Source organism: Camarhynchus parvulus, chromosome 3, assembly GCF_901933205.1.
Source record: "Camarhynchus parvulus chromosome 3, STF_HiC, whole genome shotgun sequence".
Lineage (NCBI taxonomy): Eukaryota > Metazoa > Chordata > Aves > Passeriformes > Thraupidae > Camarhynchus > Camarhynchus parvulus.
In genome coordinates, this window is record NC_044573.1 from 68,783,277 (window position 1) to 68,797,562 (window position 14,286).

The 14,286-nt window shown below is 40.3% G+C and overlaps 1 protein-coding gene across 1 annotated transcript in view; it reads left to right on the forward strand.

Moving 5' to 3' along the window:
- The first annotated feature begins 1,577 nt into the window (after positions 1–1,577).
- PDSS2 (decaprenyl diphosphate synthase subunit 2) overlaps positions 1,578–14,286 on the forward strand; it is a 111,709-nt gene continuing 99,000 nt past the window's right edge. The window contains exon 1 of the mRNA XM_030944692.1: positions 1,578–2,099. Coding sequence (XP_030800552.1) covers positions 1,876–2,099 — 224 coding nt within the window. The 5' untranslated portion in view covers positions 1,578–1,875. The remainder of the gene's footprint in view (positions 2,100–14,286) is intronic.

The window sequence follows — 14,286 nt, forward strand, 5'->3', positions numbered from 1 at the left end:
TTTATTCTCCCAGAGACAGGCAGCACAGAAAGTAAAGATTTGACACCAGAAGATTAACTCTTAAGTTACCTTTCCAGTTCTCATGGGTTTTCTCTATTCTAGTTTTTCCCCTCTCCATTGGGAGAGGTCACTTATGAGATGCCACAGGCACGTCCGGGTGTTGTTGAGTCCACAGTCAAAGCCCTTCCTTAGGATAGTACCTTTTAGAATTTTGGAGTTGTCTCAGGTGTCAGAACAATAAACATATTTTTATAGTTATTGAAACACGGGTGTGTTCCTCTTTAGCAGCTTCTCCCTTGCAACTGCAAGAGTTATATTGTGCTTTCCTAGTGTATCTTTGACTTTCCTAGTCAAAGGAAAGTTATATTGTGCTTTCCTAGTGTATCAAGAGTTATATTGTGCTTTGTGTATCTTTGTTTGTGATGGGATTGTTTTGTATTTGCTTCTTTTACAGTAGTATCCTTCAATGTAATTCTCTTTAAATAATGCAAACAAAAGAAAGCGATCTGTATCTTGTATTTCCAAACATAAGAAATGTAACACCCTCCTTTTCAACAGGAATGTAGTCAATAGAACAGTTTTCTCCTCAAAACTTTGCCTGATTTGTTGCAACAAAGCCTTGAAGATACAGAAGGAATGGATGTCAGTGATTGTAAAGACAGAGCACATCATATTCTTCCTTGGGTGTGAGGAAGTCACTTGAACCCAGTTGCTGAAGATGGCCAGTGAATTCTTCTCCTCTGTTAAGTCTATTCTCTGAATTCACAAAAGTTTTGGGGGCAGGTACCTGCAAAGAGGCATCAGTCACGGCTGTGCTCAGAATTAAGGAAACACTACATGATATACAGCAGATCCTACTGTGGAATTGTAGGACCCTGAAGTCTTGGGCACTCAAAATTAGCTGTCCCTTTTGATGTTCACTGTTCGGTTGAAAGCACCTCCTCAGCTCCCAAGGAGGCTGTTCATAACCCCCTTGGCTGGCTCAGAGCAGAGCACCATACAACACAGCTACAGTGCACGAGCATGCTGTGAATAAAGGCTGCTGATGCCATGCCCCAGACAACTCTGGGAAGAGGAAAAAAGAATGCCCACACACTGTAATTATAGAATTATAGGATCATCAGGGTTGGAAAAGCCCGTCTAGATCAGAACATCAGCCGTCAGTCCGAGCATCAGAGCAGCACTGTAGCCCCTAACCCACACGAGTGCCAGATCCAGGTGCCTCCTGAACACACCCACGGTTGGTGTTTCCACCACCTCCCTGGGCAACTTACTCCAATGCCTGACCCTCCTAAAAGCGAAAAAAAAAAAAAAAGCAGAAATCATGTCTGTGTAGCTAAAGACCACGGGCCAAACACTTTAGGTGGGACCTGACCTCTTTTCCCCGCTGGTCCCCGCAGCAACCCGGGCGCAGGCAGAGCACCCGCCGCTCTGTGGGGCACCCGCGGCCAGCCAGGAGCCCGCACCAGGCGCGGGGAGCACTCCCCCTCCAGCGGGACCCTCCACCACAGCTCTGGGAGAGGATAAGGACAGAGCGGGAAGGGAAGCGGCGGCGCTTTAGCCCCATGATGTCTGAGGGCTGAGGACGGCGGGCACCACGCGCTGCCACGGGCACCAGAGCGCCCGTCCGCAGCCCCCGCCTCGCCGCCCTCGCTTTACGGCGCGCCGTGCTTTGCGACGCCCAAGATGGCCGCCCCCATGGCACAATGAGCCCGCTCCGGCCGCCGCCGCCGGGGGGAACGTGGGGCAGGGGCAGGGTCGGCCGGGATACAGCCGGGGTGCCCCTCCGGCAGCGGGACTCGTCCGCGACCGCTCGGCGTGTGGGGCCCCGCCGGAGCTCGTAGCGGGAGAACAGAGCGTCCCCGGGGAGGCGGCATGTGGGGTGCCCTGCTGCGGCGCGGGGTCGGCGGCGGCGGGCTGCGGTGCCTGTCCTCGGGCGGCCCGCCCTGGAGCCAGGTGGTGTCGGAGGCCGAGAAGATCGTGGGGTACCCGACGTCCTTCATGAGCCTGCGGTGCCTGCTGAGCGACGAGCTCAGCAACATCGCCATGCAGGTCCGCAAGCTGGTGGGCACCAAGCACCCGCTGCTCGACACCGCCCGGTAAGCGCCGGTGGGAGCCGTGGGGGCACGGCGGGGCTGGGAGCCTCGGCAGAGCTCCTGGGAAGTTCTGGGCTTCGTGCCGTGAGTGGGGTGTCCCCAGGGCAAGGCTGCCCGGGGGCGGGAGGTTTCGCCTCCGGTCCGGGATCCTCGTTTCCCTGCCGTGACGGGTTTTCCCCGCGGTTATCCGCTGTCATTCGGAAGTTGCTTCCTTGTGACGCCACGTGCGGCGCTTCCCCCGTGCGGTGCGGGGAAAAAAAAAAAACTCCCTTGAAAAGTGCGGCTGCCTCGCTAACAGTTTTGTGTTCTGTTATAATTAAGAACTATATTGCAAGGAAAGCAAGGAAAAAAGCAGAGAGGCTACTCAGTTTAAAAGCTCGGAATGACCCTGCTCGTAACTGTGTATTTTGTTACCAAGTGTTTTGGAATATCCAGCTGGGAGCTGCGAGTTTTTGTGTGTTGTTGAGAATTTTAGGGTTGCTAACCTGTTTATCCACTCTTTCATTCTTAAAGCAAACTAATGGAAGTCTTGCATTCCTGCCACTAGCAGAAATTGGGATTGAGCAGGGGTGTTTTGACTGAGCAGGTCAATTGTTGAGCAGGGGTTTTTTGACTGTAAACCAAGAACTGATTGGCAGTGGGTTTTTTATACAATAAAACTCCAGATACTTACCAAAATGAAGGAAAAAACGAAAGTGCAGTTTTCCGAACACTTTTGGTTGTGGATTTGAGTGTTTTGGTTGTGGTTTTTGTTTGGTTTTGAGGTTTTTGCAGTTTTTTGTTTGGTAGATCTGTGTTTGCTATAACTGCAGCTATAGCAACATTAATAGAATCCAAGTTTAGTATGCGCAGTATTTTTTAACAGGTGTAAGACAAAAATGAGCATTTGTTTCAAGTGGATGTTCAGCTTTTATTTTAAGGAACGGAAATTGTAGCTCTTTAATGGTCCTTGGCAAATCCACAGTGCTGTTAATGGTATAAAAACAAGATTTGTTTTTCAAGCTCTCTGTCTCTAAATCTGGTTGTCTTGAGTGAACAAAATGAATGCAGGGGACAAACAGCTTTTTTAGAGAAACATAGCTTTCAGGAAGGGGGTTTTAGACATTGGCCTTGAGTAGACATTTCTGCAAGAAACAAATGAAATTGTTAATAAAAATGGAAAATACCTGACTTTAGAAAATGGTGGTGGAGGGGATTTTGTTGAACTTTTTACATGTGAAGGTTGTGATATTGTGATAAAGCGGAGAGATGAGAAGAAAATGCTCTTCTGTCATTTTAAGGTCAGTTGATGGAATGGAGGGAATAGGAGGAGTGGAGCACAATGTGTTTGGGCTCTTAAGTTTGCATTGCAGTCACAGAATTGTCACAGAGACCTGCAGTGCTAAAGTGGAACTTTAGAGTGCCTGTGCCATGTGTAGTAGAGTTACTGGTTTGTTTGGGAATTTTAAATGCAGTATTTTGGGGCATGGTTGGAAATTTTGTGGCAGAGCTGTGATGTTGTAAGGGTTTGTTGGGGTTTTTTATTATTTTAAGTGGGCTGCTTCAGGATTAATTCTGTAAGCCTGTGGCTTGTGGAACATCAGTAGGGATATAGTCATGCCCAGGGTTAAATACTTTCATTTTTAAAATCCGTATATGTTTCAGAGCACACTGCTAAACTGATGTGTTGTGCTGCAAAGAAGAAGTATTTACTCACATAAAACTGAAACCCCGTGCCCTTACTTTGGATCTTCTTATTTGGTTTCACTGGTATTTCCAAGGGCTTTGTTGCAGATGGATTTCCAATGGCCTTGACCTTTGTGTTGTAAGAAGAGTTAATATCCTGCTGACAAGTTGTAGTACACCCACAGTAATGCACAAATTGTACCCTGCACACCTTGTTTTATGGTGTGATGTTGCAATAAGGTGAAATTTGACCATCTGCTTCCTCAGTGGTCTTGATTAATTTATTTCTGAAATTTAAGTGTTGTATGTTTCAATGTAAATGTGAGTGATTTTAGTTTTGAATCAGAGATCTATGCCCTGACTTATCACAGCAATTTAGGAAACAGGTCATGATTTTTCAATACTAGGATTTTTTAATACATTTAAATCTGTCTCATTACTCATTCTTAAAAATTTATAAAGGTTTCCTATTGTGTGTTCAGACAAATGTTTTAAAGCAAGGGTATCTAAAATATTTTATTTGGTGATTTTTTAAAAAAATACTTAAGTGATTGATAAGTTCTGGAACTCTAATTTTTGAGACTCTGAGTAAATGCTATATATATCTGAGAAGTTCTCCAGCATTTAAGGAGACTTTTGTATTTGTGGAAACTACTGAAAAAAATGTGCTGTAAAACTGATTAGTTGCATGTGCTGTTTCTCAAGTTTCTACTCATTTATTTTTGAGGTTATAAGTGGTGACAATCAAATTGGTTGCTTGCTGTCAGGTCTAAACAATTTTTTTTAATCATCATTGACTGGTGGAATTTTGTCATCAGTGGTTTTGTGTCCACCCTCCCTTCCTGCCTAAAGGCTTTGCCAGCTTTTGAAGCCTTCCTGAGACCATTAAGGGTTTGGTAAAGCAGAGGGTTCCCTATCAATGCTTGTCTGCTTGGAGTAAGTTCTGAGCTGAGACAGCATAGGACATAATTGCCACCACACAGAAAGTCTTTAGTGTAACCAGGGTGTTGATGAGTGGTTTTAACATTTTGCCAAGCTTTGGCTCACTAGGCTGTTGCAATGCAATGCCTGTGCTGAGAGCCTTGAAGAAGGCAGCTGAAAGGTATCTGTGCATGTGAGACAGGACATGTGGAGAAGCAGCTGTTGGGCCAGAATACGTTTCCCTGATGATCCCATCCATTTCTTCCTCTTGTTTGGATGCAGCACTGGCAGCTCCTGGGTTTAAGTGCCTGCTGTGAATCAGGACTGCAGCAGGTGTTCTTCTGGGATGATGTGTGACCCTGATACCTCCCACCAAGCTTGTGCCTGGCCAGCAGCATTAAATCTGAGATCTATTGCTGACCCTCCTCTTGGAAGGGCAGAGACAGGTAACTGAGCCCTGCAGTGATGGCTTTGGGAGTTCTGTAATCCATACGGTAAAGTTGAGCTTATATTTTAATAATTTTTGGTTTATTTCTAAGATTTTGGTTTCTTAAAATCAGCCACGTGAACAGCCCCTGTACTAGCTTTGCCAGACTTGTTAGAAGGAGGGCAAAAGGTGAGGAAAAGGTTACATTTCGTTTTAGAAAGGCTAATGTCTAGTGGTTAATGGATCATTGGAAGCTGGGGTATCTGGATGAGATTCACAGCTGTGCTTTTGGCTCTCTGACTAGAGCAAGTCACTTAATTTTTCATACTTGCGTTTACTTATCTGTGAAATGAATAATGTAGCATCTGTTTACTGGAGATGTTGCACTTCATTCACTGCAGCCTGTATCGATCACTGTGATCTTTTAGTGGAAAATGGTGTATAAGCAATATTAACAAAGAATACTTTAAAGATATGCTGTCATTAAAAAAAATATTTGCCTCTAATGGATACTCTGGAAACAAAATTGCAATCTGACTACTACTGGATCTTTCTGTTTGTAGTCCTGTGAGTCGCTGTATGGTTTTTCAGAGCTTTAAGATTTGTTGTAATGAAGTGTCTTCAGCAGCTACTCAAAACTAGCGTTTCTTGGTTTTTTTCCTCTTCAGGCTTTGCTGGACTAAAGCAAAACTTTTTCAGTGCATGATTGTATGACCTCCTTTTCACTTGAGAAGCAAACAAATCTTCTGTCTTTTCTCTTTCCTGTCTCCTTTCTAGGCTAGCATACATCCTTCTTAGTATAGGAAAGAGTCTGTAATTGGCACAGTGATCTATTTTTCTCAAATACATAGTGTGAATAACATTTTCTTGATTACTTAATCTCCCTTGAGAAGGATATAGCTTGCTGCAGATTGTAAACAGTAAATGTTACGGCCAATGCATCACTTTTATAATATCACTAAATGAAATTGAACACTTCATACACGTAAAATTATTATGGGATACCATTTAGCTCCAGCCATTCTCTCATTAGCCTGCGGGAGGAATGATTATATTTTAGTTCTGTCAGAATTGTTTGTTGGTGATAAATGCTTAAGTAGACATGGTTACAGTTTTCCTGTATTATTACAGAAATAAAAAGACTGGCTAGACCAGGTTTTGTTCTGTTGTAGCCTGCTTGGCGTAGATCTCTAGACATTTTAAAGCCTAATAATGTGATCCCAGAGCACTTTCAAGATGACATGCTTTTTGTTTATGATGTCTGATAACATTGGCTTCTTGATATTTTTGTTTCATTATCAGCTTGAGATAGCTTAGTTCAGTAACACATCTTGTAACTCCAGGTGTGGCATGCATCTGCCTTCCCATGCAGGTGACCAATTTCAGCGTAGACGTAGGCATTTGTTCCAGCCTGTTGTTGATGGAATTGTTACTGCCAATTCATATTGTGCCTTAACAAAATGGTGACCTTAAAATTGTCCTCTTGTATAATTGCTGTGAGTGACTATGACTAGCTTTTTAGCAACTTATTTCTAATGTTAATTAATTTTTATTTTCTGAGCCAGAAAAATGATAGCATCTATTTACTTGACAGTGGCTAATGAGGTACCTTTCTCTGAAAACAGCAGGCAGCTGGACACTCCAAGTGATAAGCAGAAGGTCTGGCCAAAGTTGAGCTTCTACTACAGTCTTCTAAGTCTTACTGAGTTGTTTATCTGTTACAGGCGTGGGTCATAAAGTCCTTCTCCTGCAATTGCTAGATTCGAAGTTAAAACACATTGGCTTTCACTAAATTTTATTCTGCTTTTCAACCTGCTATAACACTTAGTAAAAGATATTTTTGCAGTAGAGAGATGTGATTTTTGGTCAGAATGCCTGTGAGGTTAGCTATGATGTGGCAGCAGTGTCGTTTCCTGTGTTCACTGCAGAAATGTGTTTGACTTCCTGGAAGCACTGACCACCGCAGCTGGCATTCAGGACACTTCTGCAGAAAGTATTAGTGGTGATGTTAGAAATGCAGAAATACTTTTCCTGCTTGATATGTTTGATACTATTTGCAAAATATACTGGTTATAGGAAATATGGCTTTGTCCAGGAAGACTATTTCCCAAAGCATTGTGTACAGCTGATAGAAACAGAGGTTTTTCAGGAGAGCTCCAGTTGATTGGAGCACCAGAGTTAACTTCTTGGTTTCACTCACCCCATCAAGAAATGTTTGTCTTTCAAGGAATGCTGGCCCCTCTTATTTAAGTTTTGTATCTCCCAGTCAGCTGTGATAGACTTGAAAAACCTCCACCATGTTACATAGCTTTGAAATGTTGGTACTCCCTAGGGTTTTCTGTTACCATACTGACCATCAAGTAAACCTTTCTTAGACACCAAAACCAGTTTGTGTATTTTGGCTGAATGAACTCTTAAAGAGCTAATGTGGTAAAGTTAACCTGATAACTTCGGAAGGTAAAAAGACATGAAAGAAATTAAACCATTGCATATTCATATATAGATTGAAATTTTCCTTCTGATTACTTCCACATTATTCCTTGTACCTGTGGCCTTCACTATGGTTTTCAGTCAGCCACCACTTAATATTGTCTTGTACATTTAAGAAGAAGAGAATCCATTTTTGTAGGTCCCACTCTTCCTTTATGCTATAATCAGGTAGAATGGATATGTGCTGTTTGTTCTCTCTTCCAAATGTTGTGTTTCATTTCTCATTCTGTGTTACTTTTACTAGTGTATGTTTTTAATAGTTTTCTCCACCAACAATAAATATTACACTCATATACTTAAACGCTCATATCCATCTGATATTGCTGTTCTTTTGAAAAGTTGTCAGTAGATGAGAGTTGCATCAATAATTGTACACTTGGGCTTCAGGTTCACAGTTCATATAGGTCATGTTTAAGGGATCTTAACTTTTTTTTTTTTTCCTTTTAAACATTACACTTTGTTGGGTTTGACAGTGATAATCTCAGTCTGGAAGGTAAAACATATTAGCCAGTCATGTGTGCCTGCCTATCTAATCTATCTATCTATCTATCTATCTATCTATCTATCTATCTCACTGTATCCACACATACACACAAACACACACACATTGCATTAGTAAATCCTAGCTCAAGAAGTCAAGGTAGCCGTTGTCAGGATCATGGGTTTTCAGCTGTAGTGGTGCTGAGTTCTTGTCTTTTCATTCATTCCCAGTATTTGTGTAGAAAAAATTATGTAAAGGATGTTTAATTGTACGTTACAGCACTTAGTTTTGATGAATATTTTGCCACCATAAGCAAAGTAGGATTGAGTAGGAAATCTGCAGTATGAAGGTGCAAAAGCAAGGCTGCTAATTAAATTCTTGTGCACTTGAATAATTGTGGTTTTTTGCAGTGGTTCTCATTTAAATATCTATGTTGAATCCAGGTTTTTGTGTTTATGAAGAATGTATTATTTCAGCATGTAGGGTGGTCTTTGTAAACAAAGTGTACTCAAAGTAGGCGGTGATTCTGTTTGGGATTTTCTGATGGGATTATTTACAGTGAAAACTAATATGCTTTTGTGATATTGATAATTTCTGGTATTTTGCATAGGGAGTCTGAAGGTTTCAGTGGAACTTCCAGTACAACTTGGTCTGCTTAAATGAAAGACTGTGGGAGTTCTTAAGCTTATGTTCTCAAGCATGTGACAGAGAAACTGAATGTATAATGCCCAGATCCAAATGCCAATCAGCCTTGAAAGGATATAGAATGGCACACCTAGAGAACACTTTGTAGGCTACTGCGTGCCCAAAGTGAAGCAATGAAGGTAGTTCCTAAAGTTCACATCTGTTCTTTCCTGCTTTCAAATACAATTGATTTATAATGCATGTGAATATTGAATACGGAGTTTAATGGACTAGTGAATGACTGTTAGGTCAATGTTTGCTCAACACAGGAAAAGAGTACTGAATAAGTGGAAATAGTTTCAAAATAATTCCTTCTGTAACATCGAAGAGAGTTGCCAAATATGCCTTTCTATAAAATGAAAATGAGAACCAATGTCAAAGAATAATCAAAATTAATATTTGGGTTACTGGAAGTGGTTTTCACTCAGTGAATCTTCTATTTGGCAATGTTAAGTTAACCTCTTTACCTTACAGGAATAACGGAAAAAGTACTTTACTCAGGGCTTTCTCTCTCTCTGAAGTCAGTGTTTTGTAGCTTACAAATAGTCTTCTTCCCTGCTGTGCTGCTTCTTCTGTTCCTGCAGCCTCCTGGTTGACTTCTCTCCTTGCTTTGGAGGTCCTGGCAGTGGCAGGAGGTTTCATTAACCATGAGCATTTTCAGAGCTCCTCCAGAAAACATGGGTAACACTGTATCCTCTGCAACACTTTGTAGATCTGTTGAGGAAAATGCAAATTCAGGGAGGACAAACGTGAGCTGGAGAGTTAGATGTTTCCATACTTACACTATTGCTTTGTCCTAGGGGTTGCAGACCACTGTCTTAAATTATTAATATCTTTCCTTTACCCCACATCTGAGTGTCTGAGTTTCCCTCAGGGTAGGCAGACTGTCTGCAGTGCTTGCCCTAAAGGGACTCTTGCTAGAGACAAACCTAACAGACTATAAAGGAACGCCGTGAATTAAAAAATTTGATCTGTAACAAAAAATAAATTTAAAATCTGTAGCAGCTGCTTTGCTGTCCTTGAATTGTCCCTGCCAATTGTCAGACATTGACAATCACTTTAGCTTGATTTTTTTTTCTCTGTTGCTTAATGAAAGAATTACATTTAAGGAAAGAAAGACGGATCATATAGGAAAACTGTTGAGACTCATTATACATGTGAGCTTTTATCAAACACATGCTGTGAACTACCTGGATTTTACTTACAATGATAGATAAGGCTTAGAAATTTGCCTCGATACTTAATTTAACTGAGAAACTCTAGGACCTTCTCAGCTGCTGGTGGTTCTTCAGGTGAGCCATAGTCATCTTTTCTTCAATCCTCAGCTATTCCTAAAGAAACATCAGGAGCTCCAGGTTTTGCATTCATCTTTCTCATTTCTTTTCCATGTAAATTACAAGTGATGGTTGTTATCATTTCCTTTCTTGTTCCCCCAATTCCTTTCTTCAAAATAGCACTAGCTGGTTCTATTCTATGGCAGCTTTTCCATTTTGGGGAAAAACAAAGAAAGTCCTGAAGGTAATCTTCTGTTTCTTAATAAAATGAAAGTTTATACTTTGTTACATCTATTATTTTTGTTCCCCTCCTTTTTCCCAGCTAGGGAAGGAAGTCCTACACCATGGCACTGCTGCTTCAGGTTTATTTTTCTAGTTAAAAATATGAACAGGCAAACCCTTTAGCATTCATATCCAATTTTTTTCAAAAAGTACTGCCTTTAGAAGTAGATTTCTTTGAGATCAAGTGTAAATTATTTTTGATTATTTGTTGATTAAATGATCCTATAAGTGTGAACTGATTGACTTGATAACTGCCACTAAACATGTACAATTAATTAGTTTTATAGAATCTATACTCTTTAAAGAAAAATATAATTCTCCCTAACATCTCCCCTTATTTCTTTTCTACATCTTCACACTCATGGTGCAAAGTTAATTGTATGACAGCTATCTTTTTCATTAACTGCCTGTTCAGCACTCTCCATGAAATAATCATAATCGAAGGGTCAATACATCTATGTGTTGTCTTTGCTCCTTGAAGTAGATCACCTATTGCACTTTAAAAAGAAAAAAGTATAGAAAGAAAAATTCTGTTTCAGTCATAAAGAAGGACTGGGTTTGTAGCAGGCTGTGCTTGTGTAGACCCATCCTGTAAATGCATAGTCCAGATTAAGGCAATTTGAGGGTAAATGGTCTGTGCCAACACTCTTTGTGGCTGGTTGTCATATAAATGATTCGCCAGTAGTAGAAGCACCATAATTAGCTGATTTGGTAAGACTGCTTTTAATCAGACTTAACTGAAAGTTCAACTTGTTAGGAGCTAAATGAAAATTGTTAGGCCAAAGACACAAGCAAAGCCACAAGCGGAAAAATTACCTCTTTTGCACATTTAAAAAATGACTGTGCTAGCGTACGTTTGTTAGTGGGTGGGGGTTTTTTCCTAAAGATCTGTTGTTTTCCTGTTAAATTAGTGTTGAGAATGAATATGACAGAGCCACTGTGTTTTTCTATTATGGAAATGCATATATTTTCATAAACTAGAAACTAAAGGTTCTTTTGATGTATCAGTGCATCTTGTGTTCATGCCTGTTATAAAAGGGTAAAGATTTTACCCCAGTGACCTTCCAGTCTCTGATTCCCAACTGCTTTCTGTTTAATGTGGTTTGTGAAGATGAAGGTATACTGTGTGCATATTTTAAAAGGATTTTTGTGATTTTAATGCTACATTATGAAGTTCCTATTTGGTTTTCTTTTAGAAGTTGGCTTCTGAATGTGATCTGTCTGGTATGACTATATTTCAGTAATTAAAAATTAATCTACAGGAAAAACAAAGTCTTCCCCAAACCTCTTGATTGCCTCATGGAAGTGATGCTGGAGCATTGATGAGCTAATTAATCATCTGTTCTTCATCCCCAGTTGTTAAAACCAGAAATACCAGAGATGATTTGTATTCCATGTTTTATTGTCCACTGGAAGAATGTCACTTTCTGATTATTTGTAAGTTTAGATAGTATGGGAGTCATTGACAGGCTCTGCAAGAAGTCTGATGTCTTCTCTCAGTAGGAGTAATAATGTGAAAAGACCATTTTCAGAAATAAGGCTCAGAAAAATTGAGAAAGCTGGAAGCATGGAGATCTTTAGAGTAATTGTGGGGAGAAGTCCTCCTTCCAGTCCTCCTTCTTTTATTCAAGGAATGGAAGTCATTAAAGGAGTTTCTACTATTAGAATTTACAGTATGTTTTATGTGTCTTTTGTCCGTGATATAACTTCATAAAACTGAAACAAGTGGTCTTGCCAGTTGGAAAGTAGGAAATGAATCCATGTAATGACTATAACGTGTCGTAGCAACCAAGTTTAAAATAGTCAGATTCCAAAATAATGTTATAAGAATTACATCAGAGGAAAAAAAAGTACTGTGTGTTATGTTATAGCAACAGAAACACGGCCTTATTTGTTTGTTTGTGAATCACTTGGGATTACATTTCTGTCTGTGGGTTTTTGTGGGGGAACAGGGCTGGAGTTTATGTCCTAACACACGGTTTTGTTTGTGGGGATATGTGAGGTTATACTTTTTTTTTTTTTTTTGTTATCCTCATTTCTGTGACAGTTTTAGAGGGCTGAAGTTAATTTTTCCTGGTTTGAATTTATTTTCAAATAAAGCACCAACTGAAAATTCACCTTCTTGATTGCTTTTCTACTTCTATGACTTTAAGGGTTCCCTTGATCTCTCAGAGTCTTTTACAGGCCTTGTCAGGGAATGATAAAATTTTAGTGGCCAAAAATCATGAATGAAATGTCAAGAGATTGTGGGTTTTTTTCCTACTAAATGCAAACATAGCACTGCTGGTGGATGCCATGCTGCAGCACAATGTTCTGATGCTTCCTAGAGCAACAGTGAGATTGACAGTGGGAGTATGTGCATCCCTTATCCCTCCACTTCCATGCCATGTGCATGGTGATCCAAGCCTGGAGGAGCTGCTCCTTGAGGCTGAGCCAGTCTTGTTCTCTTAAGGAAGCAACTTACAGTCACAGTTTACATATCCATAACTGTGAATGCAGGTGGTCAGCAGCAGAGCTGTGTGTCAGATTCAAAGTGGGGACACAGAAATGGGATGGGGTGTTTTGCTCTGCCTGCGCAGATGTTCTGCAGTTAGCTCCTTTGAATATGTTTTCATTTGAGGGCTTTGATTTCTAATTTTCACAGGTCTCATCCTCAGTCCCCAGTGTTCTTTCCATCTTCCTAATAGTTAATTTAGAAAAAAACTTTTTCAGGTAGCTGCTAAGATGTAAACATGCATTGCAACTAGGACTTGAGGGGTCTTCATGGCAATAATTGTTTCCTTCTCTTTCCTTCTTCTGTTACAATTGCTAGGTGATTTACTTCCTAGAAATACCAAGTCTGGATTAATATATTGTCCTTGGGTGGCACCAGAGCTTCAGATTACCTTAGTGTGCATGTAGGTATTAAATATTGAAAGCTGTTTTCATGTTCTCACGTGATGGAGCTGTGGATAAACAAGTCTTACTGAGCAGTTTGGGAATCATGTACACACTGGTTTGCCTTAGGAAATCTGCCATTTAAGCCTTTGTCCTGATTTTCGATGGCTATAGTAAAAGGAGTGGTAGACAAGGAACGATGGCAGTGAGTGTTACTGAGAGGAAGAGCCATTGTCCTGACATTGTGAAGGAAATCTGTTTAAGCTCGTGAATAACTGAAAAGCTTACCAACTACTGTCACTAATCCTCATGAAACAATTTTCAATCTTCTTTTTTTTCTAAAGGCATTCAAAAGCAAAAGTCCCTGATGTTGTATAGTGTCTTTGCTTTCAAGATTTGTTCCCCATGTGTTCATTCTGGAGACAAGCAAATATAAGCCCTTCTTATAAATGTAAGCATTAAAGAAACAAGAAAATACATTGAAGAAGTTTGAGGACATATTAGCACTTTAAATCTACATAGAATTAATGTTGCCATGCTATGGAGTGTAATGTAAATGTGAAACCTGTGCAGGTGTTGCTAATATCTGGGAGGGTGTAGTTGTATGGTTTAAAAAAAACCCCAACCAACCAACCAAAACAACCTCTACTTCAGGGGGTCATGTTGTGCAAGTTTTATCTGTTTTGTAATTTCAAATGTGTATTGTTAAAGACAGGAGATAGTCAGACCTTATACATGTTTAGTCTTAGCTTTATTATGAGAAATTTGGACATGTTTTTTACACTTCCATATCAAGAATGGAAACCCTTTTCCTCATTTGTATACTAAAGAAACATTGCAGAGCTAGTCTAGCTGTAGACAGTGTTAAAGAAAGAGTGAGCTAGATCTCTTTTAGCTTTAAATTTCCCTTTTATGATTTTTATGAATTCACAGAATATTGAATATTTATTTTTGCTACTGAGACACAAAAAGTGGAAGCCTGCAGGATTGTTATGGTGTGGGTAACCTATTGTGTTTCCATACCTGATGTAATTTTATTTAAAAATTGAATTTTGCATTAGATTACCTCAAAGACGTCATCATTTGTTG